Raw genomic sequence first — 23,950 nt, forward strand, 5'->3', positions numbered from 1 at the left:
TAAAGTAAACTCCACAACTTGTCCCCCAAGCCAGAACAAAACAGACAAGAATGTTTTTTAGACCTCTTTATTATCTTAAGCAACTCTGTATACAATGGTGTTATTTAAAAAACAACATCTGACAACATATGAGCTAAAAAAAAAAAAAAAAAAAAAAAAGCATAAATAGAGAACATTTGACCTAAATCATTTCAGTCTTTAATTGATTACTGTCTTTTGGTTGTTGGCATAAAGAGCATCTTTGAAATTCAGTAACTGTGACTTTAACATCATACAAAACTGAAAGCTGCATAAAATCCATCCAAAATATACATTTGATACATTTGAACCAATAGAAAATGACTTAACATTTATGTACATATGATTGGTTGTTTGTTCACTGATCTGGTTCATCAGTCTGCAAGTATGCAGAACAATCAGAGATCTTCTTCACTTGTTGGACATTCAGATTCTCACAGCACATGGGACACGTCGTCTCTGTTTCCAGCAACCTGGACACACAAACAGTTGTAAGAGTGACAAATATCAAGAGAAATGACTCACCAGTGCTTATACTGGAATAGTTTGACATTTTTGGGAATATACTTGTTGGCTTTCTGGCAGAGATTTAGATTAGAAGATCGATGCAGCTCATGTCTGTAAATCAGCCAGGAGATCTTAGCTTAGCATAAAGACTGGAAACACGGACACAGTTAGCCTGGTGCCAGCCAAAGGTAACAAAATGTGCCTACCAGCATGTCTAAATAACACATTACATTTTGTCTGTTTTATCCAAACAAAACCTGAAGTATAAAAACATCAAGCTGTGATTTTTACAGGGAGTCAAGAGCAGTAGCTAAACCTTTCTTATGTCCTTATTTGGACAGTTAAAGAAAGGGATAAATGCTGATGCATCACTTACAGAATGAACTGTGAATAGAGCGCAGGAAATTCACAATGAGGACACACAGACCAGTCTTCTTTCAGCATGTGACGACCCTGAGAAAATCACAAGGGCACAGAGATCAAATGATAAAAATACAAGTACAGGGGAAGCTATGTAGTTCAGTGTGTGTATGAATAAGTCAGTGATTCTCTGTTTGTACCGTGGCAATGCAGTAGGGCAGGTTGTTCTTGCAGGAGATGCACAGCAGTTCGTCCTGTGCCAACTGAAAGCCACAGAAGGGACATGGAGTAGTTTCCTCCTCCAGCTCTGATGTATCGGGACGTCTGTGGTGAATTAAAGACAAGTATTTAAATGCAGCATAGGGTAGTGCAGGAGGGGTCGAACAGATGAGGTGGGGTATGTGTGAAAAGGATGGAGGTCAGGAGAGGGAGTATGACCAAGAAAACAGGAGGTGTGGACATTCTCGTTGCTCACCGAACCATAGCCTCGATCTTCTTCCTGTACTTTGGGTCAATCTCATTTCGGTACTCTTGTCTCATCAACATGGCAGCAAAGCTGAAGGCTGAGTTCTTCAGTCCGGCACGGTGACATTCGATAACTGCTGACGTCAGAATGGGAACAACATCTACATACACAAACACACAAACACGCACTGATGATACATCTGATGGACAGTTTTTTAAAATTCCAGTCACATTTCAGCTTCATTTAGATTTTTCTGTAATGTGAACTGGACAGTAGAAAATTCTGTGTGGACTCACGTGCAGGAAACTTGCTGATGTTGTTGCTGACACGTATGAGCATGCGTGCCCCTTTAAGGTGATCCCCCCTCTTTACGTGGATCTATATGATAACATAATTTACAAAGTCAGGAACACCATTCACTTCTATAATGTTAAGACTGAGAGGCTTTATCATGTAAGAGCATAGACTATATAAAATAATGGATGTAACCACCCTGATGCTGTCTTGGGTTTTGGGAACTTGAGGTGACCATTTGGATGAGAGGGTGAAGATAACCCTAATGCTAGCTGCTGGGTTGGTTAGCATGGTGCATTTAAATCTATGGCTAACTGTGATAATGCTAATGCTAGTTTTCACTAGCAAAAAAACAGGGTTAAAACTATTCGAACAAAATGTACTGACTGGAAAAACCGAACATCCTTACCAAAAAGTCCTATATCCTTTTTTTTAGAACAACCAAACATTGAACAGGACTTTTTTGGGGGAACCAAAACGTTAGTTAACTTTCATGAACTGAAAACTGAAAAAAAATAAAAGCTGAAATAGTGACAGCTACGGCTACGCCTATAGTCTGTGAATCTGGGGTTCTACCACAGTTACCTAACCAACATTGTTGCCATGGATGGCAACTTGTGAATGGACGGCACCCACCTGTCACTCAAAACGGCCACCCTTTCATTACGCACAACATTAACCCAACATTTAAACGAGCGAGTTATATAAAAATTCACCCCCCTTCAGTTGTCATGAATAACGAAATTAGCTAGAGACTGAAAATATTTTTTTTGTACCAGGCTGTAAACATGATTAATTCTGCTGTAAAGTTGGGCATTTTAACATGGGGATCTATGGGGATTGACACACTCTCGGAGCCAACCTCAAGTGGCCATTAGAGGAACTGCAGTTTCTGGCACCTCTGCATTGGCTTCATTTTTTTAGCCCCAGGCGTTGCTGCTTGTGTAAGACATTAAGACTTTAACAGATTTCAGATAAAATGCCTGCCAAAAAACCATTAATAAACATTCTGAACTGACCATGAATAGAGTAATTCACCATGACAACAGAGAAAAACCTGAACTAACTGACTGCACATGTTTACTGACTTTGACCAGAAGGTAGGAGTGGAGGATCATCAGATTTGTGGCCATCTCAGCAGGAATTTTAATCTTCTGGGCCTGCAGCTCTGTGTACATGCTGAACAGGACATCATGGGCGTTACGGTAGTTTCCTGTGGGAGAAACATGCAAAATATAACAAAAAAATGAGAGAGGGAAGAAACGTGATAAACATAAATGTATGAGTGTGGTTGTATATTGTGTTGAGGTTGTTGTAACTGGTACACGGTGTTTGTGTGAATATGTTAGTACCTGCACACTGCTCTTCTCTGGCAATGATGATGGCGGTGCGAGCAGCCTCCCTGTACTGCTGCAGCGCCATATACAGACGGAACAGGTACTTGGCATCCTGGGAGGAAGAAAGAAAGGTCAACTATTGGCAGTTTGGTCATTAGTGTCACTCTCACTGCCACTCAAGCTTAGATTTACATCCATGAAATCAAAGGATGAAACAGTACTGCAGCGGTCATTCATTTTGCATTATATTCATTGTGTAATATGCATCTGATGGTGATGAGTTTTACTTTCAACTGCAGTTCAAACAATTACAGTGTCTGTGTGCAAAAACATAAATCCACCAGGAGACGCTTTGCAACAGACAAGGAGAAGGAGAAACAGTGAGAGGGAGAATGAGTGATGACTACACTGAAGAGAAAGGTATCCAGGTATGTGGGTGAGTCACAAACAAAATCATGTTGGTAGAAAACTCACATCCACTGAGACAAAGGCAAGAGAGATGGCTGCAGTGTATCTATTACCTTGGGCATACCATCACTCTCTCCCATCAGGTAATCTATCAGCTGATTGGTCAGAGAACTGTCCTTGGCCTGACCCACCTGAGACACACACACAACCACATAAGCACACATCAAAATCACTTAACTGAGTGGTCACATCATATAGTATAATGCATACATTCTGTTTTACACACACAGCTCTCACCGTCTCTATAGCCATCTCGACAGCCAGGTTGTCATCAGTGTTGGGACACTTCAGGAAGTGCCTCAGGGCCTAAGGGATAGAAAGAAGAGACTGATTGGTTGACCTGGTGGATGAGTCAATAACTGCTAGAACATAGAAATTATTGTTAAAACATTTTATTGATTGTGTAAATAAGAAAGGAATAATAAGGGAGCATTCTTACTCTGCTGTACTGCCCACACTTCTGAAAGAACTTGCCAGCCTGCAGGTGTTTCTTCTCTCCCTCAAAGTAGAGCGCAATGCTCTGGTAGTCCTCCTGCGTCGCCTCAGGACCTGATAAACACACACCGCACAGTCATGCAATTAATTTACAGACCATTTCACTGAAACTGCAGTGCTAGAAAACAGCCTGGCAAATGCTGCAGTCAGACCCATTTTACCACAAACTGGAAAACTGTTCACATGGTCTATATAAACACACAGACTGACCGATGATGTCTGCATAGACCTCCATTTGTCCGTGCTGCTGTGCCAGTTGGAAAGCTTCATCATTGCACTGTGACAGCACCAGGAAGTGGATGGCTGAGCTGTAGTCATTCAGCCCCAGAAAGAACCTGAAACACACACAAACACACTGTACTATACCATGACTATTTTATGACAGACTTCCTTCTGAAATATTCAATGGCATACTGAGCAGGGACAACTATTGATAGGCAAATGGTTGTTTAAGGGTGTTGCTACATCCATTTATAGCGACATGTCGGAGCAGAATCTAGGCTTATGCATGTACACTCAGCTCCATAATGACTGAGATATGCAAAACAAAAACAGGCATGTATATGCATATTTCTGTCTTTGTGCATACACACAGTATTAGTTGTGAATTCAGACAAAATTTTAAACATCTGGCCCATAGCAAGTTGGCCATTTTGCCATTCCCCTGGACTTTTGGTCTTACAAAAACAAAGAATTTGAAGCACATTGGGAAATAATCTTGAGATGATTTTGTCGTGGAAATAAACAGTAGTCGCTCAACACTAAAAACTGGTAAAAAAAAAAAAAAAAAAAAAAGGGCATTCAGATTGAAGCAGACACAGTTTTTTTAGAGCCAGGTGCTGCAGCTGCTCTCCATCTACTGCAAGACCCAGTGCATGATAGGAAAGGCCTGGCTGTTGCTTGATCAAAAAGCTGATTGGCTCTTAGCTTTGACCACAAACACCACATTTTGTAGAAAATCCAAATTATCTGTGCAATTGTAGTTAATAACACTAGACTGTAGACTATATGTGTTATGTTTTAGATCTAACACAATGTAAGTATTCCTGTGACTTCCTGTATGCATTTTTTTTCTAGGATAGTGAAGGAATAACTCACCCTATTCTGAATTTGATTGGCGGTTAGGTTAAGGCAAGAGGAGTGACATTGGTTCGGGTAAGAATATCAGGGTGAGCAAGTTAGAGGCAGAATAAAGCAGAGTAGGGTAGGTCATGCCTTCCTTTCTCCTCAGAAAAAAAATTGCTTCTTGTATATTATATGAAGGCTGCTGGAAACGGTGCACCTTTTTTCATCTTCCCCTATTGCTTCCTCCTGATCTGATTAAATTTTTAGGCGAGGCCTGGTTCTTCTCTAACAAGCCTACTGTGTCAATGTGTTGGTAAAATGGTAGGCAATACAAAAAGAAATGGTAATGTGCGGTATGTAAAAAAAAAAAAAAAAAAAAAAAAGTATTAGCACATTATTTTATATTAACAGAGCCAAAGATCAGATTAGGTGCACAGGATGCATGTGTAAAAACATCTTGCAAAGCATCCTATTTCATTTGGCCACAATCAGTGGAAGCATAATCACCTTACCTGGAGGCCAACAGACTAAATAAAACCAGAGTTTAGTAATAATAAAATAATAATAAAAAGATTTTAAGTTTATGAATTATAAAAACAAATTTTATCAGTACTACTGTACCTCTGCCGAGACAATAAGTTATGGCCTACATTTAGGGGATGTCAATGGAAAAGCCCCTCAAGCAAAATACAAAATTATTTGGCCGTGGTTGTCTGTCCTACCTGGCAACCATCTTTGCTCCGTCGATGCTCTGCGTCTCCCTGACGATGCGAACAGCCTCCTCAGGGTTGTTCAGGTGGTCCAGCAGCACGCGTATCACGTTGTCCCAGTCTTTCGCACTCTCATAGGCCCGTGCAGCGTCCTTATACCTGGTGCACACAGTACACGTTACATTTGCTTCTTCTTCATGATACCATTATCTCCAGTGCGACAGACATTAATACTAAGAACCTACTTGCCGTCCGCCTCCTTGGCCTTGGCGTACTGCAGGTGGATCTTTGGAGAGGAGACGTGTGGGAGCAGCTCTCCAACCTTCGTCCTGAGTGTGGAGTAACATTAAGTGCAGTTATATAATGGAAGAGAGAAACTTGCAGGCATGAGTGTGTTGGTGTGTGCTGGTGTTTGTCTCACCAGTTCTTGCAACGAATGTAGACCGACGCAGCCTTGTCATAATACTGTCCTTTCTCATAGAGCTGAGCAGCTTCAGAGAATTGCTGTAAGAGAGAGAAGAAAACCACAGAAGAAGATATAAACAAAGAGACATTCAGAAAACATTATCTGATGCTCAGATACTTGCAACACAGCTGTGGAAACACACACTATAAAAAACATACACACATCAGATCACTGTAGTCTACCACTCACCAACAATATGGTGATTTCAACAAAACATACAGTTTACAAGAAGAGAGAGAAAGGGCTGACTCTCTACCTTCATGCTCTCCAGTATGGCTCCACACTCCTTCTTTAGGACTCTGCTTGGGTGCTGAATCGCCTGAGCAGCTCCTCTCCTGATGTCACCCATCCTGATGGACATCCTGGCTACGCCGGCTTTACACGCCTCATCATGCTCCTGGAACTGCACAACAAGAAGGAAACAGAGGGAGGTGAGGGCAGGGGAAAGATGAGACTTAAAATGATTTCATTACAATCACCTTTACTCAGACTGGAACCTTAAATGCATTAAAACCACCAATCCTAAAAGGAGAATATGTATTTGATCTAAGCCTGACATACAGTAAATCTACCTTCTGCTAAGTTTTCTTTGAAAAAAAAAGTGGCAGAGGGCAGCAGCAAATATGACTCTGATATGAGCATCACACCTTAGACATGGACTGGACATGCCATTGATTATTCAAGAAAATAATAGACGAAATAGATTTTTATGGATAAAAAGAAATGATATATCATCAGTGGTGTAGCAACAACCACCTGTCCTTCAGCAACTTGGTATCCTCACAACATTTATTAATACTGAACCACATCAGCACAAATAATTGTATTTGGATGCAGGCCACCATCTTTTTTGGTATGTTAACACTGCAGGAAGTTGAGATCAAATATATTTCACTTACTTTATTATTGTTGGTCATGCCTTTTTCATAGTGTGCGAGAGCGTTCACATAGTCTCCACTACAGAGAGAGAGAGAGCACTTTAGAAACAGTGTAGACAGATCAGGTCTACTAAATGGAGTGTGTGTGTGTGTGTGTGTGTGTGTGTGTGTGTGTGTGTGTGTGTGTGTGTGTATATATACTCACATAAACTCCAGATGGACAGCGTATTCTTTGGAAATAAAGGGAATTTGGTCTTCTGCTAAGCTCTTGGCTAACATAAGAGCACTGTCCCAATGCAACAGGTCTCTCCTCATCTAAAACACACACACACACACACACACAGAGCTGAGGACAGTGGTATGAATGAAAGCCTATATCAACAATCTTTAGCTTCACAGTTATGTGTTACACTTAATGACAACAGCTTATGCAGAATGGTTGGGAGTTAATGTTAAAAGACACAAGCAATCAGCCTTGGTCTCTTGAGCCCAGTTTAGACCAAAGATTTGCGACAAGACAAGTTAAAACAGGCAACTACTTGCAATGTGCTCTTCTGCAATGTTCTACAAATCTGCTGTGCAACTAGATAAGACTCTATGCAACAACTCCCTGTACTTCTGTTCTGATTTCCAGCTTTTCAGGCTTATTTTGTAGCTGAATAGAATTTGTAGCTTCTTAAAGTCTGAATGAAGATAGTGAGATACTGGCTACAGTTACAATTGTAATAGTGATTAAATGTTGAAAAATATAAACAAAACAAGCATCAGATGGACTGTATTTATAATAAATATGCCACAATAATATAAATAACCAGCACCAATTAATCAGTCAATGAGAATGTGTGTGTGTGAGGTTGAATAAGCACATACAGCGAGCAGCAGCAGTGGCCCACCGTCCAAAACCTGCACACCGTGAGGACAGAAGCAGAGGGCTCGGTGGGAACGAAGCACCTGCCGCAGCAAGCGAACATGCTGTCTGCGGTCATTTTGACTTGACTGGCAGACTTCACTATAAGCCAACTGGCAGTAGAAACAGGTAACGTGCTTTACATTCTAATCTCTGCCAGCGATTTGACCAGCTGAGTTGCAGGTGACACCATCAGCCGGCTTGAGCTGAGCTCAGGCCGACCAGTTCACACTGCTGCAACATTTATCTGCAATGTTGTAAAACGGTTTCACCTTGTCACAAATCATTGGTCTGAACTGGGCTTTACACACATACATGAACATACAGACTGTTTACTCTTAAATTGTGTGTATGTTTTTACCTCCAGGGCAGCGATTGGGCAGCCTGAGGACAGATACAGGTCCTGGGCCAAGTTGTATTCACCTAGAAACATGGCCAAATGTCCTGCCCTTAAATTCATGTCATCTGTACCCTGGACAGAGAGAGACAGAAACAGAGAGAGAGAGAGAGAGAGAGAGACAAGCAGACAGGAATGATGGTGGTATCAGAATCCTTAGACAGAAACAGTGTGTTACTGAGAGGGTGTGACATATGAGCCATTTGTGTGTGAGTTGTACCTGGATACCCTGCAGTGACAGGACCATGCCCACATTGCCGCTCATGCGATAGACCTGTATGGCCAGCTCAACCTCCATGTGGACCAGACAGGCTTTTCCTACCTCTTCCCAGTCTGTGTTACTGCCTGCAGACTTACACAGACCCCAGGCTTCTTGGAACCTGGACAGGATACACACACACTCTGTCTTTTGTATGAAGTGAAAACCACCACACTGTGGTTGTAGTTAAAGGTGTTGTGTGAAAGGAACTGAGGATGACACATACAACCCTTCTGTACAGTATTAAAACCACTGACGATGTATAAAGACGGACGACATGCCTCGACTCCTCCCACTGTACAAGAATGAAGCCAAAACATCCCAGATAATCACAGCACAAACACATATATATATACACATCAGCATAAGAACTACCTAAAATGACAGAAACCATCTTTAGGAAAAATTTAATGTGTAATTCGATTATTTAATTTGGCCCATGTCCCATCCACTAACATGGAGGGGTCTGGGTTTATCACCTCTACTGCAGCCAGCCACCAGGGGGCGATCAAGATGTTTTGGATTCACTTTTGAGGAGCTGTCCTGTCATCTATATTTATATACAGTTTATGGTTAAAACAAGTAGGGCTCTGGAAAAACATGACCTGTTTCACGGCATCTTATGAATATGCCCAGGAGAAACTAATTAATTGCATATTAATTTATTAATGCAGATTTTTTCATATACTGTCTGGACATGTCAAACCCACCATGTTACACATACTCTAATAACTCTGGTCTCCATTAGTGGAGAGCAATATATAGCAATATAAGTGGTGTATATTGTAAAATTAGATTTTGTATTTTATAAAAATCTGTAAGTAAATCTGAACATTTCAGAACATTATGTTTCTGAATTATTCTCACAGTTAATTTAAAAAAAAAAGTTTCCCTGTTACATTCTGTATTGTGACATACTATATTAAAGAAGAATATTAATCAGCTTCTATCTATCATAAGAACAATTATAAATATTGCACATATGTCCATATGTAATGTCAGTGTACCCATATGTACCCAGAACAGCAGCCACAGGTTGGACTGACTATAGGTACTTACAACTAAATGTATTTCTACCTGACAAATACATGAAGGATAACACAGATACATGACTTTAAAACTTCATCAGTATCTCCAGCATGGCTGACCTCTTGAGCATCAGTGCCTGGGTGAGCTGCTTGCTGAGCTCTGGCGATGTGTCCGTCGTCGAGCCAGTTGAGCTCTTGAGGAAGGAGTGTGTGCTCAGGGCCACGTCACTGGTCTTGCCACTTGTTGTCTGACATGTCAGCTCCCCATTGTACAGGAGCAAAGGCTTCTGGGAAAAGAGGAGTGGGGTGCTCCCCACCAACACTACCCGGGGACCTAGGCAGACAGATTGAGAGAGAAATTTAAAATAACTTTTCTTGTTAACTCTCGGGTAAATTTACATCACAGGGTAACAGGAGTATTTAAGGAGTACTAGAACTTTGATTTCTTTTAGGATGCCCTGTTAGATCATTTGATTTGCATATTAAAATATATAATGTGACACTCACTGCAAGTCCCTCTGAATAAGACAGCGGGAAAGAGAAACATCAAGGACCAGTGCTCCCTTGTTCAACATTTTAGAGGTAAACATCAGAGAGGTTAAAGTGTGCATGTGTATTTGATGGCATGGCATCACCCTACCATATATGGTGGTTTTGTGCAGGGCATAGGTATAGACCTTGTCATCATCGTAAGCCACAAACACTCCTCTGTCAGCATGCCAGTTGTCCCACAGCACTCCTGTGATGGTGGGAGAGAAGTTGGGGAGCTCAAAGCAGGAGTCTGTTACCTGGATTGGACAAACACAAACACATTTAGACTATTGTTAATCGAAATCTGTTATTTAAAATCATACTGCTATTTCCTTGAAAGGCACTCTGTAATCTGTAGATTTGATAAGTGCTGTACAAAACTTTATTACTGTATATAAAGTATGTACTGTAACTCACTCTACACAACAAGGCCACAAATGTACTACAAATGCTTATAAAGAAGAGAGGGTAAAGGAAAAAGTAAGACACTGTAAAAGTCAAGAAAGGGAGCAAAAGAACCACTATATAATAATGAAATTACCTGTAGCTTGTTTTACCATGATATTTTATCCCTGTGTATCTAATAACTAGGTTTATTCAAAGTGCAAACACCACCAGCGCCCACTACACTGTGTGTTTAGCTGTATACATGTATAGATGTATCAAGTAGCGTATGTACATTTGCAGTGGAGAGCAGGAAACCACTGTTCTTGTCGTCAATGAAAATCAGCCGTGTGCCGTTTAGGTCAGGGAACACTTTCCTCACACCAACTGAGTGGCTGTAGCTGCTCAGAGTCTCCCAGTCCTCCACCAAAACACACACCACATTACCTGACTGACAAACAGATAGGCAGAGAGATGATAACATCCATTAGAAAACAGAGAGACAGGGATAAAGGGAAAGGAAATTGGAACACATAAATTTACTGAAAACTGACTTCAGGAGATGCTTACATTCATATGGCTACAGAAAGTGTCTTAACAAAATGTGACAGCCTAAATAGTGTCCTCCTGTTATGTCCTGCTAGCACGTATTGGACTGACTGAGGTGAGGATGTGCTGAGCCTTACATCAGTGCCGTAGTAGAGGAAATCAGTGGTGAGTGCGTGGCAAAGGATCCGACCTTTTGTCTCATCATCTGGAAACAATTTCATCTGTTTCCTTTCCTCCTGGTCTTTGCCTTCAATCTAAACACACACACAGATGTGTAGTTTGTATGGTGTAGTGCGGTGAATCCTGCGCAGTCATCATTCATTGGTCAATAAAAATAAAAACAAAGCACTGACTCACCATGTGCAGCTGCACTTTTCCCTCAAACAGCGCTGCTGCATAGTCTGAGTTAAGGCACATGCTGGCTATCGTCCCCAAATACTCAATGTCCTTCAACTTATTAAAACCTGAGAAACAAACATAACTCTTTAGTGACACTTACTGATTCACCCATATATAATTAAACAACATAACATGGTTTTCATGGTTATACATTACACACACCAGGTTTTTGATCTACCAAGGCGTAGAACCAGGCTCTGTTGTTCATTCCCACAGCAACATGGTATGGCCCCATCGCAATGAAAGTAGGCTCTACTTCTACTTCTATGACCACTGGACTCTCCTGAAAAACACAGAGCATCAAAAAGGGATTGAGAGGGGTTCACCCTCAGCTGTTTTTTGGATTTGTTTGTCTGTTTAAAAATTAAATATGTTTGAATAAATTAAATTAAATATGTTGTCGTTTTTAACAACCCAGTCGCCAGAAGAAAACGTTGGCATTTCTGCAAACCATAAATATACATGTGTACATTTCATATCAACATTTCTAAGTGACATAGTATATCAGCTGACTTGGTGCAGGAGATGGTGGATGGCTTGACACTCACTTTTTTTTCAAGTTGTTTTTATTCACAAAACGGGTGTTTTTTAGCAACCCGTCGCTGGTTTTCCACCGGGGATAGTGTCACGAAAAGCATTCACTTTTTTTTTTTTTTTACCAAGACACTGCTGCATTTCCAGCCAGGATAGTGCTACGAAAAGCGTGTATTTTAAGCCAAACATGATCTATTCCTAACCATAACCAAGTGGTTTTTGTACCTAAACCCAACCACACATTAACTGCTTTTCCTGTTAGGGGTCGCAGGGGGCTGGAGCCTATCCCAGCTGACACCCTGGACAGGTCACCAGACTATCACAGGGCTGACACATAGAGACAGACAACCAGTCACACTCACATTAACACCTACGGACAACTTAGAGTCATTAGTTAACCTAGCCTGCATGTCTATGGACTGTGGGAGGAAGCTGGAGTACCCAGAGAAAACCCATGCTGACACAGGGAGAACATGCAAACTCCGCACAGAAGGGCTCCCACAACCTGGAGTTCGTACCCCCCACCCTGGATTCAAACCAGGAACCCTCTTGCTATGAGGCAACAATAATAATAGTGTTTACATTGTAGTGTGTGTGTGTGTGTGTGTGTGTCCTTACCCCCTCCACCTGGTTGGATACAGTGACCTCCAGCAGGGAGGTGAGGTAGGCCAGCCGGGTACCATAGCTGTCACCCAGGATGGGCAGCTTGGTCAGAAAAACATGGAGCGTGCCCCTCTGTGTGGAGACGGCCAACAGCTGGCCATCTTCTGTCCAGTTCAACTGGTCCAGACCTGGAGGAGGAGAATGAGGAGCAGATGAAGGAAAAGTGGGTGGTGTATTCAAAAAGGCCTTTTGAGAGTATGGCTGAAAAACAGGACAGTCTCACCTTTAGTCTCATCATCCAGCTCAACTACATTGCTGATATCTTTGAGCTCAGACAACTCGTGGATCTTTATGCTGCAACAACAAATAGGAGGCTTTAGTTTTTTCACTTAGATAAAACAACAGGATTGGCTGTGCTGTTTCTTTTGAAAGCATGCATGTACCAGTTGTCCCCACAGGATGCAGCCTTGTTCAGTGCTGGCGAGATAGCCACACTGTTGAGACTATCTTTATGGTTGCGAGCCTGATAGAGCTCATGGCCGATCTCCCTGATGTGAGTGGAAATAATCACAAAGTATCCATGGGAGAAGCCAATCAGAATATACCCATCACCATACCTTGAGGAACACAGAGGAAGGGAACTCACTTTAGTACAAGTATCTCAGTGCCATGATTCAGTGCTACTGTTTTGTTAGTGTGTAATCTTGTGCAGTACCAGCGGTAGGACACAATGTTCCCATAGTGGCGCTGGAAGGTCAGTTCTATCCGGTTATCAGGATCGTTGATATTGAAGAGCATCAGTATCTTCTTGTCCACAGACACACTTACCTAAAGGTCAATATTTGCAGGAACGTGGACATATGCCATTAAGTAGATTTCAAACAGTTACCTCATTTATGTAAACTATATATTTGTGTAAAAATTTAACAGGTTTTCAGAATGAAAGTACACAGCCAATGGTGAATGTTTAGGCCTGGTATGACAAAAATAAACACTTAAACTCAAGACACTAAAATGTGAGTGTTGTAATAAATGTGTGATGTAAAAATTACATGGATACTGCAAGTGTTAGTTAGTGGGAAAACTGTAGAACGCCACCACCACCACCACACAAACTTACAGTGCTCTCTCCTTGCCCAGACCTTTCATCCGTCTTCATCACTGAAAAATTAATCTCAGCAGGCTCACCACGAAGTGCTGTCTGGAAAAGAGCAGAAAGATAAACTAGGTCCAGTTTTTAAATCTCCTTTTTATCTATTTTTGGTCCTATTTTGTTTCCACATTATATGCTTCCGTTAGGATGCATTATCAGTCATTTTAATGAAGTATCCTACTACTGTTAGGCTGATGACACCCAAATCTTCCTGTCCTTAAACCAGATAAAGTTAGCTGTCTGAGCAGTTTGATGGAGTGCTTCACTGCTATTAAGAAATGGATGACATGTCATTTTCTGCAGCTAAACTCAGACAAGACAGAAGTAATAATATTTGGCCGATCACCTAGCAAGGAAATTACCACCCTTCATTGGTCCTCTGGCAACAAATATAGAATCTACAGCGAGAAATTTAGGCATCACTTTTGATTCTCAATTGAACTTTGAACCACGTGTCAATAATCTCATTAAATCCTGCTACTTCCACCTAAGAAATATTATCAAAAATCTAATCAGCTGTCTTTTCCTGACATAGACAAGCTTATTCATTCTTTTGTATTCTCGCGCCTCGACTACTGTAATGCACTGTTTACATGCCTCAGTAAATCTTCGGTAGCTCAGCTTCAACTATTACTGAATCCTGCAGCTCGTATTTTGACTGGGACAAATCGTAGGGCACACATCACCCCAATCTCGCCTCCCTCCACTGGTTGCCTGTTAACTTCAGAATTTGTTTTAAGATTATTTTAATAACTTTTAAAGCTCAACATGGTTTAGTGCTGAGTTATATAACTGAGCTTCTGATTACCTACAGTACAGGCCAAAAGTTTGGACACACCTTCTCATTCAATGCGTTTTCTTTATTTTCATGACTATTTACATTGTAGATTCTCACTGAAGGCATCAAAACTATGAATGAACACATGTGGAGTTATGTACTTAACAAAAAAAGGTGAAATAACTGAAAACATGTTTTATATTCTAGTTTCTTCAAAATAGCCACCCTTTGCTCTGATTACTGCTTTGCACACTCTTGGCATTCTCTCCATGAGCTTCAAGAGGTAGTCACCTGAAATGGTTTCCACTTCACAGGTGTGCCTTATCAGGGTTAATTAGTGGAATTTCTTGCTTTATCAATGGGGTTGGGACCATCAGTTGTGTTGTGCAGAAGTCAGGTTAATACACAGCCGACAGCCCTATTGGACAACTGTTAAAATTCATATTATGGCAAGAACCAATCAGCTAACTAAAGAAAAACAAGTGGCCATCATTACTTTAAGAAATGAAGGTCAGTCAGTCCGGAAAATTGCAAAAACTTTAAATGTGTCCCCAAGTGGAGTCGCAAAAACCATCAAGCGCTACAACGAAACTGGCACACATGAGGACCGACCCAGGAAAGGAAGACCAGAGTCACCTCTGCTTCTGAGGATAAGTTCATCCGAGTCACCAGCCTCAGAAATCGCAAGTTAACAGCAGCTCAGATCAGAGACCAGATGAATGCCACACAGAGTTCTAGCAGCAGACCCATCTCTAGAACAACTGTTAAGAGGAGACTACGCGAATCAGGCCTTCATGGTCAAATAGCTGCTAGGAAACCACTGCTAAGGAGAGGCAACAAGCAGAAGGGATTTGTTTGGGCCAAGAAACACAAGGAATGGACATTAGACCAGTGGAAATCTGTGCTTTGGTCTGATGAATCCAAATTTGAGATCTTTGGTTCCAACCGCCGTGTCTTTGTGAGACGCAGAAAAGGTGAACGGATGGATTCCACATGCCTGGTTCCCACTGTGAAGCATGGAGGAGGAGGTGTGATGGTGTGGGGGTGTTTTGCTGGTGACACTGTTGGGGATTTATTCAAAACTGAAGGCACACTGAACCAGCATGGCTACCACAGCATCCTGCAGCGACATGCCATCCCATCCGGTTTGCGTTTAGTTGGACGATCATTTATTTTTCAACAGGACAATGACCCCAAACACACCTCCAGGCTGTGTAAGGGCTATTTGACCAAGAAGGAGAGTGATGGAGTGCTGCGGCAGATGACCTGGCCTCCACAGTCACCGGACCTGAACCCAATCGAGATGGTTTGGGGTGAGCTGGACCGCAGAGTGAAGGCAAAGGGGCCAACAAGTGCTAAACACCTCTGGGAACTCCTTCAAGACTGTTGGAAAACCATTTCAGGTGACTACCTCTTGAAGCTCATGGAGAGAATGCCAAGAGTGTGCAAAGCAGTAATCAGAGCAAAGGGTGGCTATTTTGAAGAAACTAGAATATAAAACATGTTTTCAGTTATTTCACCTTTTTTTGTTAAGTACATAACTCCACATGTGTTCATTCATAGTTTTGATGCCTTCAGTGAGAATCTACAATGTAAATAGTCATGAAAATAAAGAAAACGCATTGAATGAGAAGGTGTGTCCAAACTTTTGGCCTGTACTGTATGCTCCAAGTCGTGACCTGAGATCCTCAAGCCTACCCTCACTAGTCGTCTCCAGATCAAGATTGGTTACTAAAGGTGACCGGGCTTTTGCCATCAAAGCCCCGAGGCTCTGGATTCTCTGTCTGAGGAGATTAGGCTGGCTAGCACATTACCCGTTTTTAAATCATTGCTTAAAACATATTCTTATAGGAAAGCTTTCCCTTTAAATGCCTGATTTGTACTTTTGTGTTTTATTTCCTTTTGTTCTATTTCTAGTTCTATTTCTTCTGTAGACACTATTTTATCATGCTCTGTGCATATGCACTAATACCTCTTTTCCTCCAAATTAGCTCTGGTTCTTGAACCAGTTCCTTTCAGAATTCCTGGAACCTTCGTGATAACTATTGAACCAGCCCGCATTTCCACCAGTTTTGAGCAGAACCATTGTAATCAAGGATGTGTTATCAATGGAGCAGTAGTAAAGTAGAAGTAAACAGTAGTAGCAAGATGGCAGATCACACTGATTACCTGTGAGCTTCTGTTCTGTTATTACAGATTTTTTTCTTTTATCTGAAAAACAAGCATGGACCAACACCTGATGATAATAAGACGTAGAAAACTATTGAGTGCATGACTCCATCCTCTCTTTCAAATCTGCAGAATATGACACGCCAACCAATGTCATCACGGTTCGCACTTCAGGTCAAGGAAAACCTGCTTATTTTTTGGTTTCAGCTGGGAGTCAACAACAACAACAACCATTTATTTTCCTGTGTGTGCCCAAGAAAAATGTGAGTTGTATTCACTTTGTTTATATTACACTGTCTCTGGCATTAATAATTAGAAGCCCTGTCTTCAAACTGTATTCTGTTTGTTTCCATATCTTGGTTTCGCTCTTTTATTTTTAATGCTAATTTTTTTGTTGTGCCTTATAGTTATAGAACCACTCGGGAAATGTGATGGACCTTTGGCATTTGGCAATTTAATTTTTCATTAGGCTCACCTCACACACATTATTATTTTGTATCTGCTTTGATCTGCATCTACGTAAACAGTCTAAACTGCAGACCTGGAATCTGCATCTCTCTTTTGTCTACGCTCTCTCATCTGAGCTCAAAAATAGTGTCCTGATCCGACACCCTGAGGCAAGTGTTGACACACTCTATAATATACACACTCTCTTGCACACTACTGGTTGCTCAAAATATATGAGTGACCCAGAAACCTGAGCATAGGTGTTTGCTGTACTTATCTGAATCCACCTGGATGATGCAAACAGTGAAATGGCCATAATCTGATGTAAACTTTATAGTTTCATGGCCATGTTGATGCTAACGTACACCATTTGTGCTGCCTATGTGTTTATACACTCATGTGTATGTGTGACTACCTGTCTGACAGTGTCCCCCTCATGATTGCTGATGCTCAGAGTGTTGTCATCACTTCCAAGCGCCAGTAGATTCTGAGTACTCCAGCACCCACAGGTGATCTTCTTGGTGTGTTTACCTGGTGTGTTGGTGATGGGAGAGGAAGAGACAAACAAAATAAAAGAAGTGACTAAAAACTTATGATACAATTAACAAGTAACTGTGCAGTTGTGTGTGTGTGTATTACCCAGGACAGGGATCTTGCGTGAGGTCTGCTGATTGTAAATCAACAAATTTCCTTTGACCGTCCCAACTGCTAACAGCGGGCCCGTCCTTGACCACAAGATGAAGGACATCTGATCCCTGTTAAAATAAATGCAAGCAGGAAACAAACCCAGAGTATTAGGAGTGATTATCAATAATTTCATCACTACTGTTGTCAAAAAAAGACAGCTGCTCTTTTTGAGCAACACAGGCTGAAATTATGAATGGCAACACCAACTTCTTCTTTGTAAATGTGATGCATGGTTGTCATACCTCATGCCGCTATCTATTTGGGATGTTTTATTGACGCTAGCATCCCAGAGGTAGATGGAGCTGGATTTTGCAGCTATCACTGCCAAAATGTCCCCATCTTTGTCCCAGTCCATCCCCACGCAGCGTCTAATGGGAGTGGGAGAAAAAAAGAGAAAATGGACTGTAAAATTCTTTTCAATAGTGTTAGGTTATCACTTGAACCTTTTTGATTAGACAAAATCAGAGCCAAAAATTATGTTCTCCCACTTACCCCGTGAGGGTGAGTTCAGCCCACTTGTGTCCATGTCGATCAAATATTTTGACTGAGTTATCCTGTCTGTGTGAATAAAAATATCATGTACAGTTTAGTTATCAAGATGTAAATCTTGTATAAAGAGCAGCAGATTATTACACAGTTTTCTGTGGTTTTCACTCACCCTGCGACAGCGATATAATTACCAAGGGATTTCTGCCACTTATACAGAAGACTGGAACCAGCCCAGGCTTTGTCGGCGAGGACGAAAACACTCTATAGACACAAAGATTACTTTTTAAGTGTGTCTTATTTGGATAAAAACATACAAATACTTGAAATTAAAGAAGCATTAATGATGTTACAGATACTTAATGTTAGCTGTGACTGAATACTGGACTCAGCTGCTCATGATCATGACCTTCAAACGTTTTGAACACACTATTTCAGTGTTTTTGACAAACCAGAAGCAATGTTATACCAGATTTGGAAATGTAGGAAATGAAGGTGTAGGCACGAGTGAACGCATAAACGGAACTAACTGAAAATTACCTAATTCAAGTTTTGATGCCTCTTGGGTCACGCCACCAATTTTACACGTCAAATTAAATTTAGTAGTTATGAGGAGCAGGTGACGGCAGTTGTTTATCATCTTCTGTGGCTCAGGAGGAGCTTTGGCAAGAAAATTACTCAAGAGACATCATTGAGCTATCTGTGTTTGGGCTTGGAGATTAAACATTTTTTTAACAGAAAGCCTGCATTACAAACTAGGGGCGTGGAGTTTGAAAGATGTGGGCAAGATCTGATGAAAGATTGAATTGTGTGAAGTAGGGTCCAGCATTTTTGGAGTCTAATCTATATCGCTGGAGTGACCCTTTAACATACAGTTGGTCTGCCTGAGCTTTGTGTCCAAACCTTTTCCCACTTTCTTTAATGACTACTAATAAGCCTTGGCGCTCAAAGATAACTCAAGTTTAAACAAATGTGTTTTGTTAAAAGCATAACTATAAAAGTGTATGTATAGAACATTTGCTGTCAGCGATAGCAGCACCTCCCACATATCTATGTTTTCTGCTGTTTTCAATGAAATACAGCGTTACAAACATATGATAATCCACTTGGTTTAAATCCATGTAATTTTAGAGTAATTTATGAACTGGAATTCATTAAACATATTTGACCAAAAACGCTAAAATATCATTTGTTTAAAACGTTACACGGACAAATGACAGTCACCTCCCACAGCAAACATTATCTTAGTTGTGTGAATAATGTAGGCTTCCACTTCGACACACTGCTTGGATAACTGTGGCCGTTAGGAGCCGAACAACACATTACAATGCATGGTTTTAACTAACGTAGAGCTTACCATGACATTTCGAAAAACTGCCTTCAACAGTAGGTTACAGCAAGAAACGCAATTCGTTAGTTAACATTATCACAGCTGAAGCTAACAAGGTAGCTGATAAGGCTAACAAACTTACGTTACCCAGTGTAAAACGATAACATTAGCTTGGTTTCCAGGAGTTGCCTAACTGACGCTACTGTTAGCAAGTAACGTTAGCTAGGCTTGCTAGCTGGCTGAAGCCCGTTCATGTGATAAAACTCAACACTGAAAGCGTAAAACCAAAGGTAATGCTGCCATTTCAAATTAATTCGCTGGACACCAACCTTCATTCTGACGATGTCTAATGATTTAAACTTTAAACAGATATTTTCTGTTCAAAGCATCTTCGACACAACTGTTGTATATATCCCACAATGCTTCACTCTACAGCGTCTGCAGAAGCCACGGCGATGTCATAGCAACAGTCATCAGCCAATGAGGTGCCTCCAAAGCAGAGCTAAGTGAATATATAATAAGATTGATCTTGCGGCATTATTTTTAACATTTGGTAGTTTGTTAAAGAAACATATTCTATTCCTATGGTAGTTTTAGTCACCTAAATGTCAACATCAACAACATAAATAAATAGATAGATAACCAAATGAATAATAAATGCACACTTTTATCAGCACTGAAATCCAGGCTTGGGTTTATAGTTTTTTCCTTAAAAACGTGGTCTTGTTTATTAGTTTTTACCTGTTTTAATTAGCTTTACTGATTGTTTTTATTCCTATTTTGTGCAACATTTTATTACTTATCTTTTTTTATTGTGTCTCTTGTTTTGATAAGTCTGTTTTTGCCATACTGCAAGCCATGTCTCCCATGGAACAATGAAAATGTACCTGAACTAATAGGAGAATAGGGCCCAAATCTTTTTTTATATCATGGGATGGTCTTCTGAACATTGTCAGTGAGATCGGTGAGATGCAAGCTGAAATTTGAATCTCTGAACATGCCTTCATTCACAGAGGACATTTTTTAAATGTCACAGTCGGAAAAACACAGGCATAAATAATAAAATGAAAGAATTCAATTTAGCTGCTTCAGTTTCAGGATCCTGGCACCTGTGCTCCCCCTACTATGAGAAGTCAAAGTGTCTGCTGTGAAAAAGGCCTAATATTTTACTTTCATAATCTTAAACGGAGACACTATCAGAAAATTGTGTAGAGCTGGCATGTACAGTAGATGTCCCTCCACTAAAAATAGAAGGATTTAACAGACTGTGAAGCTGAAACAACAGAAGATGTTTTAAAGTCTCTCTGTATTTCCTTCCCTCTTTAGAAAAGTTATTTAACAACCTCATAATGTGAGCCTTGAGGTATTATACTGTCTACATAATCTCTGTGTGTGTAACCAGCTGTGTTTGCTGTGGACATATATTATATATTATATTGTCTCAGAGCTCCTGACAGAGTTCTAAACAATAAACAACTGCAATAAACCGAAGGAGCAGATCGTTAATAACAATACAGACATTTATTAGATGTTTTATGGAGTCCAACTCAGCAAATAATAAAACTATGGAATTTTCTTTTTTTTTCAAGCAACTTCAGCTCACTGAATATATGATCCCATCTGGTACGTTGGTGCAAATGTAGCTTGTAAACATCCTGCAGGCTGCAATGCTGTGATTTTAGATAAATAGTAAATCTGTAGAATCTTCCACTGGCAGTTTCTTATGGCCAGTGATGTATGTTATTTCTATTACATATTATAGTGCTGTTTCTTGGTGAACATGTGAAGATAATCAGGACAGAAACACTGGACTCAGCTGACTTTTCTGTTGTTAATTAACCCCGTGCAGGACGAGCAATAGCAGTACAGTGACAAAGTGTCACCTGTTTGAGTCTGCTTGTTGTAGGGGACAGGAGCTGCTCACTGAACCTTATTTATTTAACCTTATCTAAATGGCATCTTTGTCTTTTATAAGACTGCAAAGGAGAGCATGTACAAAACACACTCCAGTACAAACTCTAAAATCTACACACCTATTAAATGATTTGTTCTTGTTTGTATAGCTTAATGATTTAAAATAAAGCATGTCTGCTGCCTTTCTTGCTTTTCTAACCTTAAGAGCCTTGATGCGTCAATAATAAGTAGTCTGCTTTATGTATTTATTTAGTGTATCTATGAAATAATTATTTCAATCTTCACACATCTATTACTTGTTCCAGGTACAGTCAAAAACAACATTTTAATTCATACTTGTAGGTGTCTAATGAAGCTGCAGTGATGGACACACAGTGTGGTGGTGAACTTGGTCAGCAGGATGACTTAGTTAAAGTAGAATTTAAAGATTCAAAACATACCAGAAAACCACAGAAATGTTGTATTACTGAGGTTCCTTTAAAGGGATACTTTGCCAATTTTCAGTCAGTTTGGATCATAACAATCTGGGTAGTATGTGTAAATGAACTATGTTAAATCTCCCCCTCATCTAAAATGTTTTCAGAAACAGATTTTTGCGTACTGTTTGGCTGTAATACAAGAGTTTGTGACCAGAAAGTGGGTGTCATTCTGTTTCCTGTATACAATTTCCAAAATATTTGCATCCCTCTACTACATAGACAGCTCAGTTTTATGAAAAGACCATCTTTCTAGGAGCTAAATACTTCTTTACATCTTTACGAAATCTATGCCAATAAATTATAATGCTTCTATTTGTTTCCCACTGTTTCTGGGTGACACAAACCTCATTATTTACAAAGACTGATAATGTACCATGTCCATGTACTATATATCCCATCCTTTTTTAGCACAACATTAATAATATGTACCAGTGGCGCCATATAGGGTGGAAAAATTAGGACAATTCCAAGGGCCCCCGACTGACAGGGGCCTCAAAAATAGGTAAAAAATTAATATACTTTTTTTTTTTTTTCAAATATAGTAATAAAATTAATGATCTCTTTGTTTTCACTTTTTTTGGCAGTAAAAGTTAAATATCCCCATTGACCAAAAAGTAAACATCCATATTGACTGACCAACCCCCTGTATCTGCATGAAATGGTTTAGTCCTGCCTTAGCGCACTGACATGCCTATTAGCAGTCAGCAGTTGCGCGAGAACACTACAGTCATCATCATGCTACCTAGTACTAAAAGAAAATCTGGTTTTCAAAAAAGGAAAGAGAGAAAGGAGAGAGAGGAGAGGCAAAAGAAATGGTGTCAGTATGTGACCCAGTTTTTCTCCAAGAAAGGTGGGTAGCCTATAATGTTTGTCTGTGAGAGGTAGAAATGAGCTTAATGTGAAATAAGCTAGCTACAGACTAGCGTTAGCCTACATTTCACTCCTTTTTAACCCACATTTAATCAGTGCAGGTAAATGTTTAGCAAGATATTCATATTAAACCAGTTGTCCCTGCCCCTTTTATCAGACTCAACAACAGATGAGTCAGAAGCAGCAGCCCTGTCTCCCCATAACTTTACCCCTCCCCGACCCAATGAAGAAGGTGAGCAACACATGCCAGTTAGCATCATTGCAGGGAGTCTGTGGGAATTTCTCTCTCTCTCTCTCTTGCTCTTTTTTACCATTACAAAAAAGAAAACAAAATATTTTTTAATGACAGAAATTCAAACAAATTATTTTTCCATATAATGATTATTATGAAACAAAAATAGCCCACAACTGTCTGTACTGGATGCTGGACAGTTGGAAACATTAAGTAGCCTAACTCTGTAACTCTGTCTGTATTAAAGTTACAGGCAATATTAAAATAATCCAGTTAGATGCTTTCATTTAGATTGAATTTCCATTTCAACTTTATTTTCTTGTTGGCATATATGTGCAGCTAAGTTAAAAAATGTCTTCATTATTTTAAGGTGATGATCTTAATTTATTTTGATTGAAAAGTTAATGTATATTTAAGTTTTTTTTTTTCAAAGTCTTTTATTAATGTTAAGATAATTTTCCATTTGGGGATTTTATAATAAAAATTACATTTAGACTGTAAAAGATGGCCTTTGGCACATTTTTTATGAGGGCTTGTAATCTTGCATCAAATAGTGAATTGTATACTGTATGCAGACTGTTGCATGTACAACTCACTAGCAGTAAATATTATACTGGCAAGACAGTTGCAAGCCTTCAAAGTTAGAGTTATGTAAAGCTTTTAATGGGTCAGTTAGGCCCTAGAGATGTGGTGACAACAGCTGCGCAGGGGGGGCCCAATGTGACTTTTTTTCATGGGGCCCAAAATTCC

At 40.2% G+C, this 23,950-nt stretch overlaps 1 protein-coding gene across 1 annotated transcript; it reads right to left on the minus strand.

The window, feature by feature from the left end:
* Nucleotides 1-175: 175 nt before the first annotated feature.
* On the minus strand, nucleotides 176-20,157 carry wdr19 (WD repeat domain 19). Its single transcript, XM_033623165.2, has 36 exons — nucleotides 20,035-20,157; nucleotides 18,548-18,639; nucleotides 18,382-18,447; nucleotides 18,132-18,257; nucleotides 17,842-17,957; nucleotides 17,618-17,733; nucleotides 13,776-13,856; nucleotides 13,371-13,483; nucleotides 13,099-13,272; nucleotides 12,939-13,009; nucleotides 12,671-12,843; nucleotides 11,681-11,801; nucleotides 11,477-11,583; nucleotides 11,257-11,373; nucleotides 10,866-11,021; nucleotides 10,296-10,443; nucleotides 9,776-9,989; nucleotides 8,589-8,748; nucleotides 8,333-8,443; nucleotides 7,270-7,379; nucleotides 7,086-7,143; nucleotides 6,443-6,589; nucleotides 6,142-6,224; nucleotides 5,966-6,049; nucleotides 5,733-5,879; nucleotides 4,156-4,280; nucleotides 3,890-3,999; nucleotides 3,688-3,756; nucleotides 3,504-3,581; nucleotides 2,998-3,094; nucleotides 2,734-2,858; nucleotides 1,648-1,729; nucleotides 1,361-1,511; nucleotides 1,086-1,209; nucleotides 902-978; nucleotides 176-491 (listed from the first exon to the last, which is right to left on the minus strand). The coding sequence occupies exons 1-36, from the start codon at nucleotides 20,038-20,040 to the stop codon at nucleotides 377-379; spliced, it is 4,050 nt and encodes a 1,349-aa protein (XP_033479056.2). The 5' UTR covers nucleotides 20,041-20,157; the 3' UTR covers nucleotides 176-376.
* Between the last annotated feature and the right edge of the window lie 3,793 nt (nucleotides 20,158-23,950).

The sequence above is a fragment of the Epinephelus lanceolatus genome, chromosome 3 (genome assembly GCF_041903045.1).
Source record: "Epinephelus lanceolatus isolate andai-2023 chromosome 3, ASM4190304v1, whole genome shotgun sequence".
Taxonomy (NCBI): Eukaryota; Metazoa; Chordata; class Actinopteri; order Perciformes; family Serranidae; genus Epinephelus; species Epinephelus lanceolatus.